Raw genomic sequence first — 25,282 nt, 5'->3', positions numbered from 1 at the left:
GGATGGAATGTATGTCGCCCCTACCCCCAAATTCCTGTCGAAGCCCTGAAAGCCCCCTACCAACACCTGGATCTGCAACTTCCAGTCTCCAGAATGGTAAGAAATCACTTTTTGTTGTTGAAGCCACCCAGGCTGTGGTATTTTGTTATGGCTAAGATAGTTACCTAACTTAATCCTTAAATCCCCAGGTCAGTACCATTAGACCCATTTTCTAGATGAAAAACTGAGGCAAAGAGAGTTTCAGTGACATGACCTGGGCCACACAGCTGCACAAGCCCCAATTCTAACCCCGGCTGGGAACCGCGCCTCCCTGGGGCAGGTGAGGGCTGGGTCGCCCAGGTGCGAGCCTCTGAGTGCTGACTTTTTACCCTCTTGCCCATGGCAAGTCCCCTTCCCTCAGCTCAACTCAGGCTGTTCATGTGTGAAATGAGCAGAACTGGGAAAGTTTAATGTATGGCAGCAACTCTGAGTGCAAGCGAGTGAAGGCTCTCTATTGGGATTGGAGCCCAGACGATGAGTTGGAGGACAGAGACCCAGTGATGGGGCTTTGCTGGGTGGCTGCTTTCACTAATGATTCTATTATTAATAGCGGTTATATAATAACTATTTCAGAAAACAGTATGGTGCCTTCTCAAATAGAATTACCATAGGATCTAGCAATTCCACTTCTGGGACATATCCAAAAGAATGGAGAGCAGGGACGCGAACAGATATCCGTACGTTCATGTTCCTAGCAGCATGATTCATGACAGCCAAAACAGGGAGGCAGCCCACGTATCAGCCGACGGATGAGCGGATAAACGCAATGTGGTCACATGGTCTAGACATACAATGGGGTATTAGTCGGCCTTAAAAAGGAAGGAAATTCTGATACGGGCTGCCACACGAATGAACCTTAAAGACATTTTTCTAAGTGAAACAAGTCAGCAGGAAAAGACGAACATTGTATAATAACTGTTACAATTCTCATGGTAAGAACTAGCTTCAGCCTCCAGCCAGAGAGGCCAGGGCCTTTGGAAGACCGTCCCCTCAGTGAGGGCTGTTTGCCCAGATGGGGTTCGGTGAAGGGGCTACTGAGGTTTAGCTCCCTGGTGATGGAAAGCCACCAGTCTGTGGTCCTGCCTGGGCTTCATGTTGGTTAAGTGACAGTGGGGTCTCTGCTTACTTCCAGCCATCTGCCGGCTCTGTTGCTCCAGACTTAACCGCCCCCCCCCACTCCCCACCCCCGTGACAGCCAGAGAACCGTGTCAAACATGACAGCCTGCCAATGTGCCGTTTGGTGGCTGGAGGTCAGGAGACTTAGCTGTGACACCACTTTGACAGTGAATGAGATGCTCAAGTCTTTTGTGCCTATTTCTCCGACTGTACAAGGACTGGGAAAGCTCACTTCATTGGTGTGTGGAGTGATGCCTCCTCTGTGAAGCCTTCCTGGTCTCCCCCACCACAGACTCCATGTAGTTCTTTCTCTGTGCTCCTGCTGGACCTCGAATATCCCCACATGGGAACATAAGTCCCATGCAACTCCAAACTTTGGGTGGGAGGGCTGGGTCACGGCCAGGCCCCTAGCACTGCCGGGGTACAATCGCTGTTTGTTCTAGAGATGAATGAGCGAACAGGGGAGCCCTGGGCATGCAGGGGAGGAGACCCTTGTCCGGCTTTTCCCTGCTTTCCTTGGATCTCACTTCCCTTCCCGCCTGTCCCCACTGCCTCTCCACCCCGCCCCCTTCACTGTCATGTTCATTGAGCCTCCTCTTAGACTTTCCCTTGTGCCTGGGGGAAATAAAACCTGGTTGGAAGGGACCTCAGGAAATCGGTTCCAGTAGGATCAGAATTGGGTTGACAAGATTTGATTGCTGCCTCTCCCAGTGGTTGCACCCCAACTGTGGGCAATGACTCGATGCCACAGAAGACAGTGTGGTCACTGGCTTCCAAGGGAGCTCCCGGTATTTTCACCTCTGGGCATTCCTGCGCTGTGTGGTCCCTCTCCTCATTGAATCAGGGCTGGCCGTGTGCCAAACAGACGATGGGGGAAGTGATGGTGGGTGACGTCCAAGACTACGTCAAAAAGACATTGCAGGCTTTGCCTTGGTCCTTGGATCCCCTGCTCTGGAGGAAACCGGCCGCCATGACATGAGGAGACTCAAGCGGTCAGTCCTACGGAGAGGCCCACAGGGGCAGCAGAACAAGCCCCACGCCAACAGCCAACACCAATTTGCCAATCATGCCCGTGAGCTGCTTTAGAAGTGCATCCTCCAGCCCAGCTGAGCGGCTCTTGAATTCCTGACCCACAGAAATGACTGGAGATAATCAGTGGTTATTGGTGTTTAAGTCTGAGTTCTGGGGTAACTGGTTACGCAGCATAAGCTAATTAATACAGACAGGACTCAAAGGGTAGAATTTCAGACCTCACGATCCTTCCTATAATTGAACTGTGCACTCCCGCAGTAAGGGTGGTGTGGCGCAGCCCGGGAGTGTTTTAGAATCACACACCCCGGTGGGGGCGGGGGGGGCGCCCCCACTGCCAGACTGCCCCTTCAGCAACCTGGCTTTGCTCAGCATGCCTGGGTGTCACCCACATTCCTCAGCACCAGCCCCCCACACTCAGCGTGACCAGCACGCCGTTCTGCCTCAGCCCCCAGGCCCGCTGCTTTGGGCGAGGACCACAAGGCAGCAGATGACTTTCCTCCTCATTCCCTTCAGAGTCTCAGGCACCGGTCATGACCGCTCTGGAGACAGATGGGGCTTTCTGCCTGGCATCTGGAGGGCAGGGCCGCAAATGCTGTGACATTTTTAAACACTTGTCTAAGCGAAATGAGCGGTGTTGCTCCTAAGCTGTTCTGAGCAAAAGGACCTACTCAACCCGACAGCAAGGGCCTTGGAAGCAGGGACTGTGTGACTTTTTCCTCTTTCTCTTGTTTGTTCACTCCTTCCTCCGTCCCCTCCCCCCTCCTCCCTCCTCCCCCTCCTTCCTCCTCTCCACAAGGCACAGGTAGGTACTAGCTGCCAGGCATTGTAGTAAGGACAGGACAGAGGGGCGGGAACAAGCAGACAATAACCTCTGCCCTCAGGGAGCTTGCATTCTGCCCAGGGAGGCAGACTATAAACAAAAAATAAAGGACATTCAGTTGGATATTTGATGGCAAGAGGTACTGGGAGGAAATGAAGAGGCAGCCTGAGTTTCAGGAGGTGGCGGAAGTTTGAGTGAGTTAGGAAGGTCCCGCGGAGCAGGGGACATCTGAGTAGAGGCCCGTAGGAGGCAAGGGCCGAGGGGTGTGACTCCTAGGAAAGAAAGTTCTAGGCAGAGGAGAGGTCAGGGCACAGGCCCGAGCATCCAGCATCCCATCTGAGGTGGGAGCAGCCGGGAATTTTCAAGAGACCGCAGAAGCTGGTGTGGCCATGGCAGGAACCAGCGGGGGTGGCGGGAGCAGATCCAGCACGTTGGCTTTTACTCCAAGCGAGCTGGGCAGCCATGGTAGGATCTTGAGCGCCAGAGCCTCTTACTGCAGAGTGCACTCTACCTGCGTCCCCTTTCCCCGAGTGTCCCCCCCATGGGTGGAGACAGGAATCTAAAATTCCAGCCCCCATCTGCTGACGAAGGGCCTTCCCCTTCCCCCCTGAGGGGGCGTCAGGTGTCTCACACTGAGCCTTCGGCTAGGGATGCAGGTACAGGTACGCAGGGGCTCTCCTGCCCTGGTGGTGGACACGCGCTCTCCGAGGAGCCACTAGGAGCCTCGCCGCGGCTTGTCTGCTGGGGTCCCGCGTGGGAGCACCAATGTGGATGCTCCTGAGTCCCTGTATTCCCAGAGCCGGCCAAGGGCAGGTCTGGTGCCGGGGCAGAAAAGAGGCCATCTCGCCCTGCCTGTGTCACCTATGGTAAGGCACAGCCACACTGCTGAGGGGCCCAGGGGCTCAGTCTCCCCACCAAGCAGCCTCCGCAGCTTCGCTCCCAACCTCTGAGAGCTCACACACAGGAACAAAGACCTTCTCCTGCTCTGTCTGGCATTCTTTTGCCCAGTATGACCTCTGTCCTATGTTTTTTGACACAGAAAGGCCGGATTCTGGCAGGCACGGGATCTGATGGAGTGCCATCAACGCAGTGGTGTCCGAGGGCCCGGGCCAGCCGGCCGATGCCCTGGGAGGCTCATGCTCGGCTGGCCGCTGCCCTTACTGCCTTGAGATCCCGGTCACCCTCCTTTCCCCTTGTCACCTTCCAGGTCCCCACGATTGCTCCGCAGCTCCTGGAAGGTGGGGCCAGCTCCTATCTTCCCCGAAGGCCCTTCTGTTTCTTCAGCACCTACTGGGTTTGGCCCGTGGTGGACCTCCAAGGCAATGCTTAATGGCTGAGTCACGTAATCGGCTTTTGAGACACACTTTGCCTGATAATCTTAGACACACTCGGTGTTCTTGTGTGCGTCTGACTCACACGTTTTACATGTTGTGTGTCTGCCGACGGCACGGTTTCCACACCCCCTTCCTAAGCCAAGTTCAAGCCCGGCTGTTCTCCTTGCTGCTCCCACACGGTCTCATTGCCATTGTTTTCTTCTTCATCCCTCAGACCTCATCTAAGATAAATCTCCAAGCCCCCCTCTCCTCCCCGAGCTGGTCTATGACTCACGAAGCCCTGTCCATCCTTCCGAACAAACAGGCTGCCCCCAGTCTCCCCCCTCCGCCCTCCCTGACCCAGTGCTCGCTCGCTCTCTCTCTCTCTCTCTCTCCCCCTCCAGCAATGATGAACTTGACTGCAGCGCCGGGTTAGGGTTTGGTCCCGGATCGGTGATGTTATTAAAAACAGATTTAGTAATGCTCCAAGCAGTCAGTCCGCCTGTCCAGTAATGGTTCATCATTGTCATAAAGCTGAACAGGACTAACAGGGGTCAGCTAATCTCTGCTCTTAGACATGACAACGCGTACGTCATCCCAGAGAGAAGGAGTGATCTTTTATTTGTTGTTAGTTTTTAAAGACCTCCAGAGAGAGCCGGGCCTCCCTCGGAAACCTACCCGGGTGATACCTTGTTCCCCGGGCCGTGTTGCTGCTCTGTGCGTGTGTGTGATGTGCATGCTCCTGGGGTTCTGCAGAGACAGAGACCTTCTGCCCCCACCGCTTGCCCCCGGCCCCCTTCTGCAGGTGCAGGGTCTGGGACAGTTGCAGCAGAGGGGAGCAAACCCGAGGGCGGGAGCACTGCGCCGTGGATTCTGCCTCAGATCCACCCACCCCTGAACTGCTCTGTGACCCAGGACACACTGATTAGTCTCCCTGAGCCCCGGCCCCTCGACTCTCATGGGGGAATAATAATGGTTACTTTGCAGTGTTTTGAGGCTTGGTGATAATACCCGTAAAGTGCCTTGTCCTTAGAAAGTGCTTCATAAATGTCTGCTATTATTGGGAATAGAGAAAAAAAAATGCCTGGGGAGGCACTGGGAACTTTTGGACTTGAGAATCTCCCGAGGACAGAATGTGTGGTCTGCTTGGACAGACGTCAGCCAGGGGCGAATCCTCCTGGGAGCCTCCACTGTTCACTGCTCGGGGTCCTGGAGAAAGCCCAAGACTGCCCCAGCAGGGAGAGGTGCTGGTCCCAGGTCATTTGCATCCCGAATACTTCCAGCTGGCTGGCCATGGCATCCTGTCCACGGGCTGTGGGGGGCAAGGCATACCTTTGTGTGTTCGGGGGCGGGGGGCGGGGGGTGATACACATTGCCTGACTGGATGAGAAGCAACTGGTCCCTGGGCTGTTGGTTTCCATGGCAGTGCCAGGAAGAGCAGCCAAGCAACCAGGCAGTTATGCTTGAAAAAAAAGTAGTATGATTTGGGAACCTAGTGATTGTCATAGTTCTGTGTATGCAGCATACAGAGATTCATTTATGTAACAGTTATGTTCTGAGCATCTATACCACATGCCAGGCATTAGTGGGCATAACAGACAAAGATCCCTATTCTTGGGGAGTTCATATTGTGGCAGGTAAGGGTGGAGAGGCAGAAGGTGAACAATAGACATGGTAAACGCAGAAATTATACGGTATTTCAGGAGGCGAGTAATGCTATGGAAAGAAAGAGGAAGAAGAGGAAAAGGTCATGGGGCCTAAGAGTACTGGGTGAAGGTGGGATGGGTTGCAATGTTAAATAAGGTGGCCCGTGACATTTGAGCAAAGATTTAGAGAACTTTCAGGGTTAGCGTGGCAGCAAGAGCAGCGTGTGCAAAGGCCCTGTGGCAGAAGTATGCGTGGTATGTTCAAGGAGGCACTGAGGCTGGAGGTAGAGAAGGAGGTAGGAGGGGCCTTCAGGGCAGAGAGGTCCTGGAGGTTGGATCACGTCAGGTCTTCGGACTTGGGCTTTTCTACTGAATGGCCACTTACAAGGCTAGAGCAGTAATCCAGTGGGAGATGGCAGTCATGGCAGTGGAGGTGGTGACAAGTCCAGGGCAAATCCTGTTCCACAAAGAGTTGTAATTGGACACCAGGGATCAGATAATCATGCAAGTGACTAACTCAAAGTGGATAATCTAAGAGTTGCACACACACACAAAAGTAAAAGGGATTCTAAGGAGGGAAGGAATACATCTGGCTGATAAAATCATTAAATCTTTGTGTTAGAGATTTGGGCTTTGAAGGGTGGAAGGTTTCATCCGGGAGCAGGGGTGGGAAGGCGATTAGGGCAGGAGTCGCAGCCTGGGCAAAGCAGGGAAGAGGGAGAGGCAGGGACAGTCTAGGCCTTTCTCTCTCCATCCCTGCTCTCCTGCCCCACCCCTGCAGCATGCAGGGGAATCTGAGGGGACAGAGACAATGTGGCAAACTGGCCGAGGCTGGGGGAGGGAAGGAGGACCTAAAATGAGGGCAGCAGCTGGGAGTCTAGGAAGAAGGGGAGGCATGAGTGGGATGCTTGGGGCAGAGGTGAAATGTGGCCTGTCCAGTGATTGGCTGGCTGATAAGAGAGGAGTCAGAAATGGCCGCGAGGCCCAGCCTGGGCCCAGGGAGGACAGGGGTGCTGTTTGATGGCAGGGGTGGAGAAAAGAGGAGAGGAGGAAGGTGATGACTTTGCTTTTGGATATACTGAGAGCAAGCTGTCCAAGGGCCACTGGTCAAGCAGGGGTTGGAAATGCAGGTCAAGGCGCTGTGGCCACACTCAGCTCTCTGCTGACCTGCACTGACTTGTTTGTTGAGGGGCTCCCAGAATCAGTGGGAAGACTGTAGGATTAGGCCTGGACAGGGGGCAGGAACCAAGTGAAACCAAATGGCTGGCTTCTGGCCAACACTGAGTGGCGTCACTGGCACGGGAACACTGGGGTGACAACTGGATGCTGGATACCACCCCTGCTGGGGGCAAACGAGTACATGCTTAACCCAGTGTTCTGGGAGGGAGCGTGAACTGCCAGGGGCTGGGGACAGGGAGCCTTGCTTTTCCAGCTTTCATAGTGGGAATAGGGGGGTGGGGGGGCTTCTGCTTCCCAGGCAGCTTTGCACCACGGAGGTGCCCCAAACATGGGGGCCACATGCTGGGAGCCGATGGAAACCAAAGTCCCTGTGTTAGTTGGCTAGATCTGCTGCAACAAAGTGCCACAGACTGGGGGTGCATAAATACAGTTCCCCGGTCTAGAAGTCCAAGATCTGGGTGTGAGTGGAGTTGGTCGCTTCTGAGGCCAGTGAGGTAGAATCTGTGTGGTGCCTCCCTCCGAGCTCCTGGGGAGCCTTGGGTGTGTCTTGGGGTGTAGATGGCTGTCTTCACATCGTCTTCTCTCTGTATATCTCTGTGTCTCAATTTCTCGTTTTAAAAGGACACCAGTCATATTGGATCAGGGCCTGCCCTAAAGACTTCATTTTTAACTTGATTCCCTCTACCGGGGGTAAAGACCCGGTTTCCAAATAAAGTCACATTCTGAGGTAGTGGCGGTTAGGACTTCAATGTATATTTTGGGGGTGGGGGACACAATTCGGCCCCAAATAGTTCTGTACAGTAGTAGCGTGTTGGTTTGGCTTTCTTCTAACTTCATTTCTCTTCCTCTGAAGAACAGGATGGTTTTCATCCTGATGGCTTTAGAAAGATATTTATGTAATTGTCAATTGCTAAATTATGGAAATGAAATCAATCTGCTTTGCTGTCTCAATCATTCATAAAAACCGGTGACTACGCTCTGGTTTGCTCTCAGCAATTTCTGTTGATAGGCTGAGAGATCCAAAGCTCTGCCTGAGGAGATTGTCCGTGGCTACGGGAGAAATGTTTTTTCCATTATTAGCTTTCTTGTTGTGGTGCAAAACTCAGTCAGGAAAGTGAGGTTGCTCTCATTGCTTTTTGGATGGGGAAAACGTGTGCAGCACGTGGGCTGTGCAAAGGGGCCAAATACCAATTTGTAGCAAGGACCGGTCACCCCCGGCCCACCGAGGAACCGCTGCTTCACCACTCAGACCTCTTCCCCAAACACGTTTGATGTCCCCATGGGTTTCGGGAAGGACATGGAGTTGCACGTGTGTCCTTAGGCCTGATATCTGCAGTGTCTGTGTGCGGTCCGTCTGGGGTCCGTCTGGGGTCCGTCTGGGTGAGCTTTTCCTGTCTTGTCACCTTGGGCCTTTGCTGTGGACTCTGGGCCCTGTGTGCGTTCTCCTGAAGGCGAACGTGGGGTCTTTGTGCCAGGCCTCAATCCCCTCTTTCCACTGGTTACCCACCCCGTCTCACTCCTGTGTCTTCTGACTGAGGCCCAGCAGGCCAGAAATAACGAGCTCTACTCTATAAACAGGGAAAAGGGGTCACCAGAGGCAGACAGACACCCAGAAATGTGTTTCCTTCTAAATAGGGCTAGAAAAAGGAGATTTGGGAATTCACCCAGGTGAGAGCCCCTTCTCACCCCCCCCCCCCCCATAAACCTACTAGCAACCAAAGAGCAGGAAATAGAAACGTGGAAGAAGAGAAGTCATCACTTTTATGTTCTCTGGGTGGGGTGGGGGAGTGGAGAGGGGGTTCTCTCCCGATGTCCAGAGAAGTCCCTGGCCTGCAGAAAGCAGCAACCCTGAGTAAACAGGAAACGCCAGAAATCTTTTTATTTGGTGCTGTCTTAACTTTCCCTTGTTTCAGTGGAAAATGAGTCTGGATTCCACAAAACTCCTTAGTGAACAACAACCAGAAGCGGAGGCTGTGCCAAGGCTCTCATTCCTCAGCGGCGGTCTGGGCTCGTGTCTCCTTTGCCTAGACCTTGGAGGCTGGGGCCTCGCGGGGCAGGAAGCGGGTGGCTGGCTTTAGAGGAGGCCCGCGGGACGGCCAGCGAGAGGAGGGCCTGCGCGCACCGCCCCCCCCCACCCCCGCCGGTGACAGATCTCCGTCCTCCTCTGCAGAAGCCTGCTTTCCCGGCAGCCAGCTGCGGAATAGGGGGGCGCCCTTGCTCCTGTCCCCCCCCATCCCCGGGAGTCAGCCCCGGGAGCGGGCGGCTGCAGATGTCCGCGCCGCAGGGAGGGGGGGCCCGTGCTCGGCGGGCCGCAGGGATGCATGGCGGGTCCTGCACACGGGGCGGACTCTGCACGAGGAACTAGTGCAACCGAGGGGTGCACTGCTTGGAGACGCGTTCCTCCACCCCTGCCCTGTGCAGTTCTCTGCTGCGGCCGTGGGGCTACCCGTTCAGATCTGCTCTCCCCGGCGGAGAGTCAGGGAATGAGGCGTTTATAAGCCTCTTTTGCCATTGAGCCCCACGGCGTTTTCCTGTCTGTATGATTAGGGGTGACTGTCGGTCTCCCCACAGTGAGAAGTTTTCCCAGTACCTCTCCTGCTCCCCTGAACACCTGTCTTCATCCTCCTCTCTCAGCAGATGCCTCGGCCATCCTTAAATTACTATATATCAGAATTGCTATGCCTTTAAAAAAAGAACAAGATTCTGGCGCTCATTAAGATTAAGCCGCGGATCTACCGAGGACTTGTGGTCCTTTTCTTGGGCTCACCTTCTCCTGTCTCCTACCTGAGCACTGTCCGCTACCGGTTCTGGACTCTCATTGAACAGTGCTGCACTATAATTTGAATGCTGGAAAGAGCTTGCTCCTGGTTATCATGGAGAACTTCTTAAATGTCGAACTCATGCTTTCTGTAAACCCCATGAGTCTTGGGAAAATCCGACCCTAATGGTGACCAGGAACGCTCACTCTCTCCCGCCAGCTGGCGAAGGTGTTGGCTGTTACTGTAAGTGTGCCCATGAATGGAGGGAGGTAACGTCACACACCTGGGCCTTCCCAAGATGGCTGTCTGTCCCTGCAGCTCTCTGGTCAACCCCGCTGTGCGTCTCCTTCTCTTACAGTATTACTTACTTCCTCTTTCTCTGCCAACAGATGTGGCTCTTTCATTTTGGCTCTTTTATGCTCATGATTCCTTCTTCCTTATAACTTCAGTTTCCTACTGACTGTGGCTTGCTATGCCCTTGCTGCCCCTTCTACCTTCATGCCCCCCCAGGAGGGCTTCCCGTCTCTGCTCCCCACCTGACCCCTTGACTCTCTCCACACCTCTCAGTTCCGGTTCTGGGGAGCGCAGCTCTGGCTGGCCCAGCACATCTTTCTCGGGGCCCAGCTTTTCTGCCCGAAGCCATCTCAGAGGTCACCGCCCAGCTACATGGGTCATTGACCCTGGCTACACAGGTCATTTCTGGCAGGATGTCATATGCCACAAATACAGAGCCTGAATTCAGTCGTGACTTCCTGAGTGTTTATGATGCCATCTAATATCGATGGTGAGCAACTAAGAAAGAGAAAGGGGAATGTCATTAAATTCTGACAGGCGAATTCTTTTCTTATGTCCTTAGGTCCACCCTTCACCCCCCAGAACTAAAGTTAATGCCATCATGTACCTCCCAAATCAAACCCAAACTCTTAACTGTGGCAGAGCTGGCCACTCAAGTCTTTCCAACCTGCCTTTCTCGTCCCACCAATTGCCTTCCTCCTCATGACCCCACGTGGCAGGTGTCCCCAAGCTTACTCTGAGCTACGCAGCTTCTCTTCTGCTCATGGGCTTCTGTCTATGTCTAAATTCTCTATGTGCCTCAGAGACCAGCTCAGGACCTGCATTCATTCCCTAGGGCGGCCGCAGCGAAGTACCACAGTACCACAACCTGGGCGACTCCGAGAAATGCATTGTCTCGCAGTTCTGGCGGCCTGAAATCTGAAGTCAAGGTGTCGGGGCAGGGCTGTGCTCCTTCCAAAGGCTCTAGGAGAGAGTCTTTCCTTGCGTCTTCCAGTTTCTGGTGGCTCCCAGCATCCCTTGGCTTGTGGCTTCATGGCTCCAATCTCTGTCTCTATCTTCACGCGGCTACCCCCCGCCCCAGTGTGTTTGTCTCATTTCCCCTTCCATCTCTCATAAGGACCCCTGTTACTGGATCAGGTAATCCAGGATGTAACCTAGGATGATATCACTTCGAGATCTTTAATTTAATGACATCTGCAAAGACCCTTTGGCCAAAGAGGTCACGTTCATAGGTTCTGGGGGTTAGGAGGTGGACATATCTTTTGGGAGAAGCACCATTTAGCCCACTATAATCCCTAGTTCCTTTTTGAAGACTGCCTCCTGGTCAAAAATGACCTCTTTCTCCTCTGGACTCCCATGCCCTTTATTCAAGTCTTTTAAGGCACTTAAAATTTATTTTGATTTTTTAAAAGATTTTATTTGAGAAAGAGAGAGAGAGCACAAGTGGAGGGGAGAAGGGCAGAGGGAGAGGAAGAAGCAGACTCCCTGCTGCACAGGGAGCCTGATACAGGGCTCAAGCTCCTGGGATCATGATCTGAGCCAAAGGCAGACACTTAACTGACTGAGCCACCCAGGCACCCTCCGCCAAAAAAAAAATTTTTTTTAAGATTTTATTTATTTATTTATTTATTTATTTATTTATTTGTTTGTTTGTTTGTTTATTTAGAGAGCAGAGGAAGGGGCAGAGGGAGAGGGAGAGAGAAAATCTCAAGCAGACTTCATGCTGAGCACGGAGCCCAACACAGGGCTCGATCTTAGAACCCTGAGATCATGACCTGAGCTGAAACCAAGTCAGACGCTTAACTGGCTGAGCCACCCAGGTGTCCCAAGGCACTCTTGATGTTCTCTTGTGCAGTGTAGACACATTGGCACTAGTGGTAAGAGTGTGGGTTGCAGAGTTAGATGTCTGGGCTTCAAATCCCAGCTCTGCCACTTGCCAGCTGAATGACACTGGTCGAACCACGTCGCTTTTCTGGCTGGGGCCAGGATGCGCTGAGGTGCTTAGGGCACACCATATAAGGAGCTACTCGCTCTCAGGGTCCAGCAGGTGCAGGGTCAGCCCTCTCACCACCTTGACAGGGACGTTTCCATGAGTTCCTTAAATTTCATGCTTCTCTTGCTTTACCCAAGTCCCTGCCCTGCCTCCCGCCCTGGTTTTTTAATCTGTGAAATAGGGACAGTGACCTCCCTGGTAGAGAAAGTGTAGGGACTCAATAACTAGCACAAGTAAGAGACTTAGCACAGTGCCTGGAGAGCTGGTCTTCATGTCTAATTCATTTTTATAGTCCTAATTTTAAACACATTACATCAAAAATAGTATGTAATCAATTATGTTTAAGTGAATTAATAGCTGCTAAGTTTGAGGCATGTGGTGATGGGGTCTGTAATCAGGAAAACAGCTCCAACTTCGAGTCCCTGGATCAAGAGTTCCTGAGCTGGTTCATTTCCTGGTTCACATTGCGCGTTGAGAAGGTTTAGGTGAGGAGCTTTGGACAGAGGGAGTAGAGCCCAAACCTCAGAAAATTGCTGAGGTTGGTTTTCAAATTAGAACCATGAAGGAAAAGGCTCCAAAAGTGGGATGCGTGCACGCTGGCAGGATTAGCTCGAGTCTGGGTAGCAGCAGCTCAAATGTGCAAAGTGGCTTAGGTTCATGCGAGCTGGTCACATCGGGAATGGATGGGCTCCCTCTCCGTTAGGCCCCTGCCAGTTCCGTGGGAAGGAGATTCTTTCCTGGAACATGGAGACTATCTTGCATCTTGCCTGGAACTCCATGAAACTGTTGGCAGCATCTGGCTCAGCTGGGTGCATCCCGAAACACCACATTTATTTGATATCGGAATTGATATTCCTCTTTTACATTGTGGTTGGGACTCATTAACTCTCAATAAGGACCGACATTGAAGGAGGAGTTTCCGCCCTTTCTTGCGAAAAAAAAAAATATTTCCTTGGATGGGACATAGCTCCTGTAACTGATTTGCTCTCCTGGCACAGGGCAGCATGTGGTGGGGTGCCCCAGGGCTGGTAAGAAAGGGGACAGATTCAAGAATTCCTGGGTGGGAAGGCTTTTTCCCTGCGCTTACCACAATTGCTAAAACACTAGGTTTAATAGCCCAAGACTGGTCTATATTTGCATGGAAACCGTGTTTGTGTGGATTTTTTTTTTTAAATTTCAAGATGGCCATAATAAGAGCCAGACTGTTGATGAGTCTAACGATTAGAAGCAGCTCCTAAATTTCCCACACAATCATGGTAGGTTCAATTCTGAGATCTTATTTGAAAAGTTCAAAATGAGTGGTGTTTTTATCTAGCGACCTCACTAAAGCACTCATATCCACTAGTGCCAGACACGTGCGTTACGTTTGCGGTTGCCCAGTGCAAGGATTGTCCTTATAACCAGCCATGGAATTTAAGTAAAGCAGTCTGGAGGGGTGTCAAGAAGGTTCATTTTAGGAACTGCTGTATTTATGTCCACAATATCGCTATTAAATTGGCAAGTATGAAGCAGCCTTGAGTGTGGCCGAGCATATACAGTCACCATTCCTGGATGAGTTGTGTGCTTGGAAACAAGGAGCGTAAAGAGGGTTCTTGGCTTCCAGGAATTTGGCTCAGGGTTTCAATCCATTTGAATCATGTCCACCATTACACCTGTTCCTTTTGGAGCCAAACCTGCACATTATCACCATTACTCTTCAATAGCACTGAAATTGCAATAATCTATGAAATCTGTCCTTTCCCATTCTTTCTCTGCCACAAAACAGAATTTCCAGGAGCTTGTGGGGGTGGGATGGGGGTGTTGAAAAATACATTCTGAGTCACCGCTTGAGAAGTTTTTATTGTATATTTTCCCCAAGCGATTCTGGTAGTGAAAGTATTATGGGTATAGAATGAGCAAACACTTAAATTGAAAACAATCAGATGAGAAAGTCCTCTGCTTTAATGAGAGGTCACTAGTACTTATTTCTGAAGCTATTATCAACTTGGACTGTGGGATTGGAGAGGCTCTTCCAATACAGGTAGTGACACAAAAGAATCACTGTTTTTTTTTTTAAGATTTTATTTATTTATTTGAGAGAGAGAGAGAGCACGAGCGGGGAGGAGAGCCCGACACGGGGCTCAATCCCAGGACCCTGGGATCATGACCTGAGCCGAAGGTAGATGCTTAACCAACTGGGCGACCCAGGCGCCCCTGAACCACTGCTTTCAAGAGAGACCTGGGCACCAATAACAAACTCATCACTTCCATCTGTATCTTATATAAACAACAAGATCCTAATGTAAATATCAAGACATGGCTCCACAATCCCATAGTATTCTAGTTTGTCACGAATCATGAAGTGTCACCTTTCAACTCCTGAACGCCCAAGGAGCAAGAAACTGCATAGAAAGGATAGAGGAATCTAGATCAGGGATTGGCCAACTACAGTCCTAGGGCTGACCACCTGTTTTTGTAAATAAAATTTTACTGGCATATAGCCATGTTCATTCATTTACACATTAGCTATGTTTGCTTTCATGCTAGAGTGACAGAGTTGAGTAGTTGCGACAGGCAACGTTGGCCAACAAACCCAAAAATGTTTACTCTCCGCATCTTTACAGGAAAATTTTGCAGACCCCTCGTCTAGACAAATAGTCAAATGAGTCAAGTTGTTGGCTAAAGGTCCCCAATTCACAATGCCAAGAGAAGGACTGGGTTGGCTTTGGTTGTTGTCATGCACTTTGTAATTTAAAAAATCTTATGAGCCAGTACAACTAAAACTCCTATTCACCTTGCTTTGAAGAAGCAATATGGAAAGTAAAATTAGGTCTCAGTATATTTTATATGTTGCCTGGACTTCTAAAGCATTGCTGGATTGTTTAAATATGCATAAGTCAATGTCATTTCTCAAAACTTTTAAAAGAGGCAAATGTTGGCAACTTCTAAAGTATTGGCATCATGCTGTGTCTGTACAAAATTCGACAATGCTCAAAACCACGTGCTGTCGCTATAAATGTAGTCCTACTTCAAGTGAAACTCTTTAGTCTAAATATTTTCACAATCTTTGAAACCAGTTTTAAGAGTCATCAGAAATCTGTAGTTTAAGACACCAGACACATTTCTTAGCTGAGCCTTCCAGTGCCAACATGTTGGACCAATTCAGTAAAACATGCCATAAATTATATGACTGCTTTATTTGAATTAGGGGATACTTTCCATGATAGCAGGAATTCTTACTGGGAGTTCAAAAGCCAGACACAGGGTCTAAGTTATTATTCATATACTGGTGATGGATTCGAATCTTGCCTTTGTGGCCAGGTTTGGCCAGGAGTATAGGTTACAACAAAGAACAAAGCTAAAAGACCCAAAGCAGTTAAGATTGCAGTCTCAATAGCTCTGAGTTATACCACCTTTACAAATGCAAGACAACTGGCTGGAACAACCTTGCACTGGCATGTCAGAAGTGACTGGAAGCTTTTGGTATATCATTAGGATAGGGCTTCTTACTTGATGTTGCTTACAAGGAAGGCTATCTCTCTTCTTGTCATTTAAATATATTAGTAGATCATTAATAACACGTGTGATTATGGACTCTATCTGCAAATCAATCTTAGTAGATATGTGACTAGTCACAGCAGAAAAGCCATTCAGGTCTGGGAGCACATGGCCTTCCTCTAGACTCAGGTTGGGTCACCTGGCTACGTCTACAGACTTAAATGGCTAAAATCCAATTCTCTACTCATAGCTGCACTCTTGCCTAGAAGAATTTATAAAGCTTGATATAATAACTTGGGGGAGGAAGTGGTATGCTAGTGAAAATAACACTAAATAATACTAAGAATTTAGATATGATTTTTGAGACTTGCGTCAAGAGTTGAAACATACAACAAACCAACTAGGTGAGTCCTAAGAATGATATGAATATGGGGTATGAAGTTTTCAGGTTCAACGCAAGTATAATTGGATCACATAGCTGAAGAAAATGTCCATCATTCTATATTTTTTGAAAAATTGGTCTTAATTCTTAAATTGCTCCTTTCTTCATCTGAAAAAGTTCACCAGCCAAGGTATACACCATCACAGAATGCCACTTACAGACTCTCATTTTAAAGATACCCTTAATTTTCCAAAGGACAGTTAAAATAGGGCTCATTTTCAGAAAAAAAGATGATTCACCATTCTAACTCAGGACTGGAAAGGTGAGATCCTTATGGGGGAGGCTCATAAAAGACGTCATAGGAGAAATGAATGCTCTCAAACCTTTGGTACAGGAGTGAGGTTGGGGGATGAACATGTCTCTTTGAAGCAAAGCAGCTGAGGCTCGAAGTTATGTGGGAAGGGCAGCCTGTGTGTTCTGTGGCCAAATCGTGAATGCACATTTTTGTGTGACACTCCTGCTTGGGGAGCCAGGCTCTCATTAAGTTCTAGCCAGTTCGATGTTCACGAGGGGGACCTCCAGGGTAGGGTGTGGGGAACACTTCAAATTACATTTTGTGAAGACAAGAGACTGTCAAAGCTTAGGAAGGCCCCTGGCTGTTAAAGGCCAGTGTAATGCTCGTGCGCGCGTCAGAACAAACTAGCTGCGGACACAAAGGGAGGTTTTTTAAAGGTGGTATCGAATAACAGGCCAGCAGCCATTCCCTCTCTGCGGCTTAGACCTCTTTCTTCTCTCCACTTTGGCTCTTTGTTGAGTCACTTCCATCAGGCAAAGTTCCATAGGATAAGCCATTTGAATCTGGTTGTATTTTGTCCAACATTTGTTTCCCTGTGGAGATAACAATCACAAAAAATCTTTTGCGCTCTTAGAAAAGAATACGTCTTAATAATAATTTCCCCTCTCTTTAGGCCACATTTTATTCCTTTTTTTTTTTTTTTTTTAGTGCTCTGTGGTCACCCTCTGCACAGAAGAGATCAATGTCAGGAAGAAAAGGCCCTGGAACTCTGTGTCCCTTGTGGTGACCACACACTCTCCACAGGAGACAGTGGTCTTCCCGCCACACGGGGCCTCCTGTGCTGGGCATGGAAACCGGGTTGGCTGGTCAAGAGATGAACATGAAGCATCCACTCATCTCCACACCTTCCTTCCCAGTGTCCTTTCTCCTTTTCCGTGTTTGCTCTAATGCATGTGACAACAAAGAAAAGCAGATTTCCATAGCAGCTTCTAAAAGCTGTTGCTGATCCTATGTATGGGGCTTTGTGAACCGAAAAATCGAGTTAAATGATATTTTCTACCCAAGAGCCTCTAACCACACAAGTCATTCACAATGCACAACTTTGCCACGAATGCCAATTCTTGCCTTGAACGCTCTTAGCTGGTAAGAGGGCCCAAGAGGGAAAGAGAACACGGAATTCCTTGGGTCATATTTTCTCAGTTGTAGGGACAAGGCTTTAATGGCTTTTGCTTCAAAGTCTGGAACCTAACAGAATGGTAGAGGAAGCTGTCAGAACATCATTACTTTGGTCTAGAAGCCTGTAGGTCACCCCAAATCCCTAGCAAAGCTGGATATATTGGGTGGGCAGGGGAGGAGGTGAGGACACAACCGTTTGCTTTGTTCTGAACATCGCTTCTGTTGTCTACATGACGACAGCGAGTTATTGCCCAGTGAGAGCGGAGGACTGCAAAGATGGTGCGTGTGAAATGGATTGGGATGAAGAAGGCAAGGGGGAGGGGGAGAATCTCTCCCTGTTCAGGCGACGGTGAAGAACATCCCCTTTGGCCCCACCGTGCACAGGCCACTGCAGTCTCCCGCAGGAATGATGGTCCTTGGCAGCCTAAGCTCCTGTCCTTAGAAGTTCCTTCAAAGGCTCTCTGAGCAGCAGGGGACCCCTGCTACAGCCATTCCCTACTTCTATCCCCACCCTTTTCCAGTTTAAGGGAACCCAAAAAAAGAAATTGGCAACATCCCCCAAATCAAGAAAAAGGGGCCAGTTCTCTTATATCCCCAGTGTTCTGTGCAAAACCAACATTCAAATAAATGATTATTAACACTGACAGTTAAAACATCACCTCTGGTTTCATGGTTAAATAGACATTTTCTTGGGTTATAAGAATTATGTTTTATATTAATCTTAACACCCCCAATAATACCAGCAACTACTAATTTATAAAGTTTTCCATCATAAATTAAAGAATATACTGTTTTACCAGGAATATTTCCAAAATCAATGTAAGATTGTGGCAGATGTTCCTTTTCTCGGTTTCTTGTGACCAAAAGCACACCAAGGAATGACAGAAAACACCTGTAAGAACAATATTAATAAGGAACACAAGAACACTGAAACAACCCATGGTGTTAAATAACAGCTCCCTAAGTCTACATGATGACATAAATTCCACTGGTTTTGTTTTTCCTGTTTCTCATGGTAAGCCTCCTAGAACTTGTCTTAATTGCTGCAGCCAATTATATTTTTCCCCAGAACCAAGACCTGGGCAGCTTCCAATAAATCTCTGCCCCAGGTTTTTACCATCTGGAGGCTAATTCCAGCTCTAAACCCTTTGGGTAGACATTAGGTCTCATTTTCTATCCATGCATGCCCAGACCCATTATTGGCATGCAACACGAGCAAATATATATATATATATATATATATATATATATATATATGTATATATATATATATATACATATATATATATAAGAAATATGTATATTTCTTTAATTTTCTAAGAAATCTAATTGTCCTTGGCCATAAGAATAGTCATAGTTTCCAGATCCTAGAAGTTTAGGCTTGCCCAAGTATCTTATGAAATTGAATTTTCAAGCTAGATGGTTTTCTACGCTGAAAATAGCCTGGGCTCAAGTCTGCATAATAATGGTCATGCAGAACGCCAGAGCGAGAAACAGCAAAGCATTAATGGAGTGCCAGCTGGAACCAACAGAAGATCTTAGACATGGGTGATATTCTGTCAAAGTTCTGCTCTCTGTTTGCAAGAATGTCAGCAATGATGCCGACCGAATTTCCAGGAAGGGTTAAAGATGGGCACCCAGACACAGGAAAGGGATACTACCAATCTGATGTTATTAGGTCCAAAGCTAAAAATCTGCCCCAGACTTAACCTTTTATTCTAGGGAATCCTAGAGGCATCTGTGGTTCCTGAATGAGTTCTAACCAAGAAATTTCCAAGAGCGAGATAGGTCTGATTTAGCACGGAAAGGTCATGGATAGCTCCAACAGCTGATGGTGGATTTATCTAGACCTTGGCTGGAACTGAAAATCCCCAGGTTCAGAACCCTCAGAGAGAGACCCAAATTACCAAGTCAAAGACACAGAGTCCTGCGGAGGGTGTTATATTGAAAACTATGTTTCTTTTAAGAGCTCAGGAAACTAATGTTTCTTATATTGTCTTCCAATCTTCTGTACCTCAGATATAATGCCAAAAATCCCACATAAAAGTAATAGGATTTCACATTCCTTACTTATGAGACATCTACTCACCCAAAAATATATATAAATACAGTTAGAAAAGCTGCGCCAAGGAACTCCTGATAAAATATGATACCTATAACAGGAATAAAAGACAAACTTAATTTTAGGGTAAGAATATATATACTAGCTTTCAAATTATGTTCATGTATTATTTTTTTCTAAGGATAATTACCCTTAAAATGCACATTCAGTAGCTTAAGTTTAAAAATATTTGCATGCCACACTTACATTTTCAGTGATTTCAAAAAGAACATAGATTCCTAGACTTTATATAATGTATTATTATTATAAAATCAACACAATTGACATAGCTTTTGGAAATAGAAATTTCTTATCCAGTCTAGGATTTGTCCCACTGGAAGAGGCAATGAAAAAAACTCTAGTGACATTTCCCACCTACACTTTTAGGCCAGGGGCCAGCAAGCCTGACCTGAGAGTCTGGGTGGGCTCTGGGGCCTGGGACACGGCATTCCCTTCAGCACAGCGGCGGGCCACCCAGGCTGACGCTCTTGGAAATGCCTCCTGCGCGCTCACGCACTGGAGGATGTGGGAACCATTCTCCCCAGCTCTGTTTCTCACTGCCGAGCCCCTCTCCCTTCTCTTTCTTCTGCTCTTCCCTTTTGGGGGAAGGAAAACTTGGATGTGTTATTTATTCTGATAAACTCGTCTTCTCTCCTTGTTGGTCTTGATGATTTCTTCTTGGTCTAAGGTCCCAAAGCCTTCAGAGAGTTGTTTTTTTTTTAAAGTTATCTTTAAATTATGTATTATGTGGAACTGAATTTGTGTGTGTGTGTGTGTGTGTGTGTGTGTGTGTGTGTGTGTGTGTGTGTGTGTGTGGTGTTAGCCTGGCTAGTCAGCTGACAAATATTTATGGAGTCCTACGTGCCTGCCACGATGCGAGGTGCTGTGGCTACCATGATGGACAAGCCAGAGTCCTATACCCAAGGAGCACTCTCAGAAGCCCATCTCCTCACCTAGAGAATAAACCTTGTTCAGGCAGAAGCCACGTCCAGTTCTAATAAATATTTGTCGAGTGGATAAACATTTTGAGAGCATTCTTCCATGTTATTGCATACTTCCTTGTAATCATTTTAATGTTCCCATGTTATCCTAAGCAGATGTACCATAATATTCATTTCTCTAAGGGCATTTTAAGTTGTTTTGAAATTTTTTTGTTTTAGTCAAGTAGCAATAAACTTCTTTGTACATTTCTTTTTTTCTCAGTATTTTAGGATTTTTGTTATTGCCCCTTAAAGCAGAATTTCTTTTGTAAAGAATAGAAACATCTTTTTAAAAATTTGTAGTAAAGGGATGCCTGGGTGGCCCAGTCGGTTAAGCATCTGCCTTCAGCTCAGGTCATGATCTCAGGGTCCTGGGATCGAGCCCTGCATCAGGCTCCCTACTCAGCGGGGAGCCTGCTTCTCCCTCTCCCTCTGACCCTCCTCCCTGCTTGTGCTCTCTCTGACAAATAAATAAATAAATAAATAAAATCTTTAAAAAAATTTGTAGTAAAATACAAATAACCTAAAGTTTACCATCATAACCATTTTTAAGTTTGCAGTTGTTGTGCGAAGTATATTCACACTGTTGAGCAACTAATCTCCAGACCTTTCTCACTTGGCCACACTGGAAGTCCATACCCATTAAAGGACAACTCCCCATTTGCCCCTCCTCCAGCCTCTGGCAATCACTACTCTGCCGCCCATTTCTGTAAGTCTGACTATGCCAGATACCTCATATAGGTGCAATCATACAGCATTCGTCTTTTTATGACCGGCTTATGTCACTCAGCATAATGTCCTCAAGGTTCATCCATGTTGTCGCATAGGTTAGAATTTCCTTCCTTTTTAAGGCTGAATAATATTACATTGTATGACATACCACATTTTCTCTTTCTACTCATCTATTGATGGACATCTGAATTGCTTCCACCTTTTGGCTATTGTGAATAACGCTGTTATCACCCAGGCATACAGGTATCTCTTCGTGTCCTTGCTTTTGATTCTTTCGGATATGTGCCCAGAAGTGCAATTGCTGGACTACATGGTAATTCTATGTTTAATGTTTGGAGGAACTGCCATAGTGTTTTCCATAGTGGCTACTCCATTTTACACGCCCGCCAACAGTGCATAGAATTCAAATTTTTCCACATCCTCAGCGATACTTGTTAATTTTGTTGTTGTTCTTGTTGTTTTGTTTTTGCTAGTAGCCATCCTAATGGGTATAAGGTGGTATCTCCTCATGGTTTTGACTTAAATTTCCCTAAGGATTAATGATGTTGAGCATCTTTTCATGTGCTTATTGGTTATTTGTACATCTTCTCTGGAGAACTGTCTATTCAAGGACTTTGCCCAGCTTTAGATTGGGTTATTTTTGTTGTTGTTGTTGTTGAGCTGTAGGATCAGAGACTAGAAACATTTTTCAGGCTCTCGATAAAGACTATGAAACTGAGCTCTAGGAGGGCGGTCCATGCCACCCAACTCCACGAGAGCACCTATCATGCCTTGTGGGCATCAGTTATTATAGCAATAAAAAGAACAAAACAGAAACCTTACTAGTTTCTAGGCAAAATATGGTATTGCATTTCAATCTTAAGCTAGACTTTTTGATGGGGGCAAAAAGGGAAAGTTAGTCAAGAAGCTTCATCTCCATTTCACACTTCAGCAACAGCAGATGAATGATCGCTCCCAGAAAGCTCCAGCCTCCCTGACTCATCAATTACTTGGTGTGTTGAGTATTGAGATTCCAGCTCTGTTGGTCCTCCTACAAAATGTTCTTTTCAAGGGAACTACCTTTTTTTTATACATCTTTACAACATTAACTATTAGGACATATGTCATGCCTGCAACTCTTTTTGGCCCTATTAATTTTTTTCTAGTAATTCTAGGGCACACAAATGTGCAATCTTTTCTTACTTTCTTTTGTCAACAAGCATAAAATGCTAAAAAAAATCAGATGTCTTGGTATATGATCTTTCTCTTTAAAAGTAAGGTTCAATTTTGGGAAATAAAACAAATGCATCAATTACTCTTAAAAACTGTCCACTAGCAGTCACATTGTTTGCCATGAAATAAGAAAGATGTGCCAATTAGGGAACATAATCCTTAATTGCTTCCAAAATGCATAAATTTTGCTTTGGGAAATGAACTTCCAATATGAGAAGGTAGTAAATATATCCAATAAGCCAGTAAACTAGGCCACACCAGTACTAAACTTAGGAGTGAGATACCGGAATCTACTGTATTTTGATTTGGATCATTTTTCAAATTTGTGCTTTTTTAAGAACACTATTGTGTCTCATATATATATATATATATATATATATATATATATATATATATATATATATATAATTGTCAGTAAATACCGAAGAACTATAATAGCAGAAAAACAGAGGTCAGAGCAGCAAGGATAATAGTTTCTATGCTCATCTGCTTGGCCTTCCCTGGAACACTGGGTTCAGTTTCGGATTCAGTTTTGGACCCCTCTCTCTGATCAAGGCAGTGAGGGACAGGGAGGGAAGAATTCATGGAAATAGGGATGTTTGGTCCAGAGAGAAGACACAAGAGGACCCTTCAGCTGCTTTGATTATCAGAAGGGCTGGCAAGGAGAAGACTCTGGAAAGCAGAACTAAGATGAGAGTCTTGAATTCACAGGGAGGCTAGTTTCAAGGCCAGTATAAGGAAACACTTTCTAATAATTCAAGCTCTCCGAATAATTAGAGTGATCCAAAACAGAACTGCGCTATCTCTGGGGACAGAGAACCCTGGGGAGCCTTCACACAAAGCAGAATAACCCATCCTAGGGGACGTTATGGAGGAAGTTCAGTCCTGGGTGGAGGTGAGGATGATATGACGTGGGCTACACAGTCCCTTATAACCTCAAGATTCCTTGATTGTCTCATTTACTCAGACAGAAACGTGATTTATGTCTGGTGTGGGGGTAGAATCACCTGAGGATAGAAAGCCAAAGCTCACCTGCAATAATGGCACTGGTCGTAAAGAAAATATGGTTGACCGGCACCACCGTCGTTGTACCGTAGAGTTTCGTGACTTGATTCAGGAACCTAGAGCAGAAGGCACTTACTGGAGCCCTGGCTTTAAGAGACGCTCAGCAATAAGTTAACAATAACATCAAGAAATGCATGTCCTTAAGCTACAACTACAAAGGGAGAGGAAGTGCAGTAAAAGGGCATTTCCAATCAGCAGTCATAGCTTATATGCATCTGATGTATGAGATCAGATGTCAGGTTTTATGGTCTGTTTAAACCAACAACAGTAACAATGAAAAGCAATTAATCATATTCTGAGGCCACAGAAGTTTGAGTTGGAAGCGATTCAAGCTGCTGGACCAGTATCACACTGGAGCTGATTCATTAGAATAGACCCTAGAATCTGTTAAATAGCATATCTGGGGAATAGTATAGCTATCCATTGACATGCCACGTGCCAAGAAAGAAGATGGAGAAGTGAAGGAATGTTTAACGTTTGGAAAACAATGCTCAGGACGCCAGCTGCAGAGCACATGTGAGAGCTCAGTGTCTCACTCTGGCCACCAGCGTGATTCCAGCTCCCCCAAGGAAGATGCACTGCCCTGTCACTGACACCAACTGGACAATTAAAAAAAAAAAAAAAAAAGTTCAGCTCCTATTCTAGCACAACTGAAAAAAAATGTTCTGTGGGTAGAGCCCCGATGTGCCTGAGCGTGTGTGTGTACACATGTGCCCATGTGCACACACTTACGTACGTATACATGTGCGTGTGTGTGTATATATATATATGTACGTTATCTATGAACAAACACACCTCCTTGGGCGGTTTCGCTGGGTGGCCAGTCCTACGGTTCTAGTGCGTTCACCGTAGCTCCAGTGTGGCAGAGGCAGGGACTAGAACAAGGGGGATAGGAAAATGCAGGGTACCTTCAGTTCTACCTGCCACTGAAATCCATAAAGCGGAGTTGAAAGATAACAATGCTCATCTCGAAACTCCAAAAGATATTCTAGCAGTGCTGATGAACTCAGAAGAAGAAAGGGAGATGAAAGAAAGTAGCGAGGGCCAAGCCTGAGAAACACACTCATTCTCATAAGGAAATGACAAGTGAAACAGTGACCAAGCACTGGGGTTCTCCAGTCATTGTCCACATTCCTTGCAACAGGGCCCATGTCCGCCCCGCGGCTATTAGACTTGACTGCCAGCGCCTGCGGAGAGGAGCACTCTCTTCCTGAGTGTAGGCTCTGATTTCCCAGCTGACACTGGGATGGTGCTTTTGCACAGCATTTTGGGATAAACAGAAAACTTCCTGGCTGACTAAAGACAGCCTCGCAGGCAAAGCCATAATCACGATGTGAAATGGAGGGGAAGTGACTGGAGCAGATGGAGGTGGGGGGAGAGAAGAACAGAAATTTAAAATGTTCCATGTCACCACTATTAGGCCCCCAGAGAAACATAAAACAATCATTCCGCCATCCCAGGGGTACAAAGAAAATTCTGGCCAATGATGCAAAGTTCTGGGGAAAGGATTTCCCTCCCAGCCAAACGTCTGGTTTTGTCCATCCCTGGGCAATTAATGAGCATGAGCTAAGGATGAAGGTGAAGGGTTCATGTATTTCCTATATTTAGAATGAAATCCTGGATGTGGACCTGCCCCTTTGATTTATTGCTAATGACAACCTGCGTACGATG

General features: G+C 47.4%; 1 protein-coding gene across 1 annotated transcript in view; it reads right to left on the bottom strand.

Moving 5' to 3' along the window:
* Positions 1-16,825: 16,825 nt before the first annotated feature.
* Positions 16,826-25,282, bottom strand: part of NIPAL2 (NIPA like domain containing 2) — a 72,382-nt gene continuing 63,925 nt past the window's right edge. The window contains 4 exon segments of the mRNA XM_088023113.1: positions 16,826-16,938; positions 18,319-18,413; positions 19,611-19,674; positions 23,579-23,667. Coding sequence (XP_087879239.1) covers positions 16,826-16,938; positions 18,319-18,413; positions 19,611-19,674; positions 23,579-23,667 — 361 coding nt within the window.

This window comes from Eumetopias jubatus, unplaced genomic scaffold (genome assembly GCF_037043125.1).
Source record: "Eumetopias jubatus isolate StellerSeaLion01/CBP00866 unplaced genomic scaffold, mEumJub1_p1.0 scaffold_4, whole genome shotgun sequence".
NCBI lineage: Eukaryota > Metazoa > Chordata > Mammalia > Carnivora > Otariidae > Eumetopias > Eumetopias jubatus.
The sequence above is the reverse complement of the archived record's forward strand: the minus strand, read 5'-3'. Positions and strand labels throughout refer to the sequence as shown.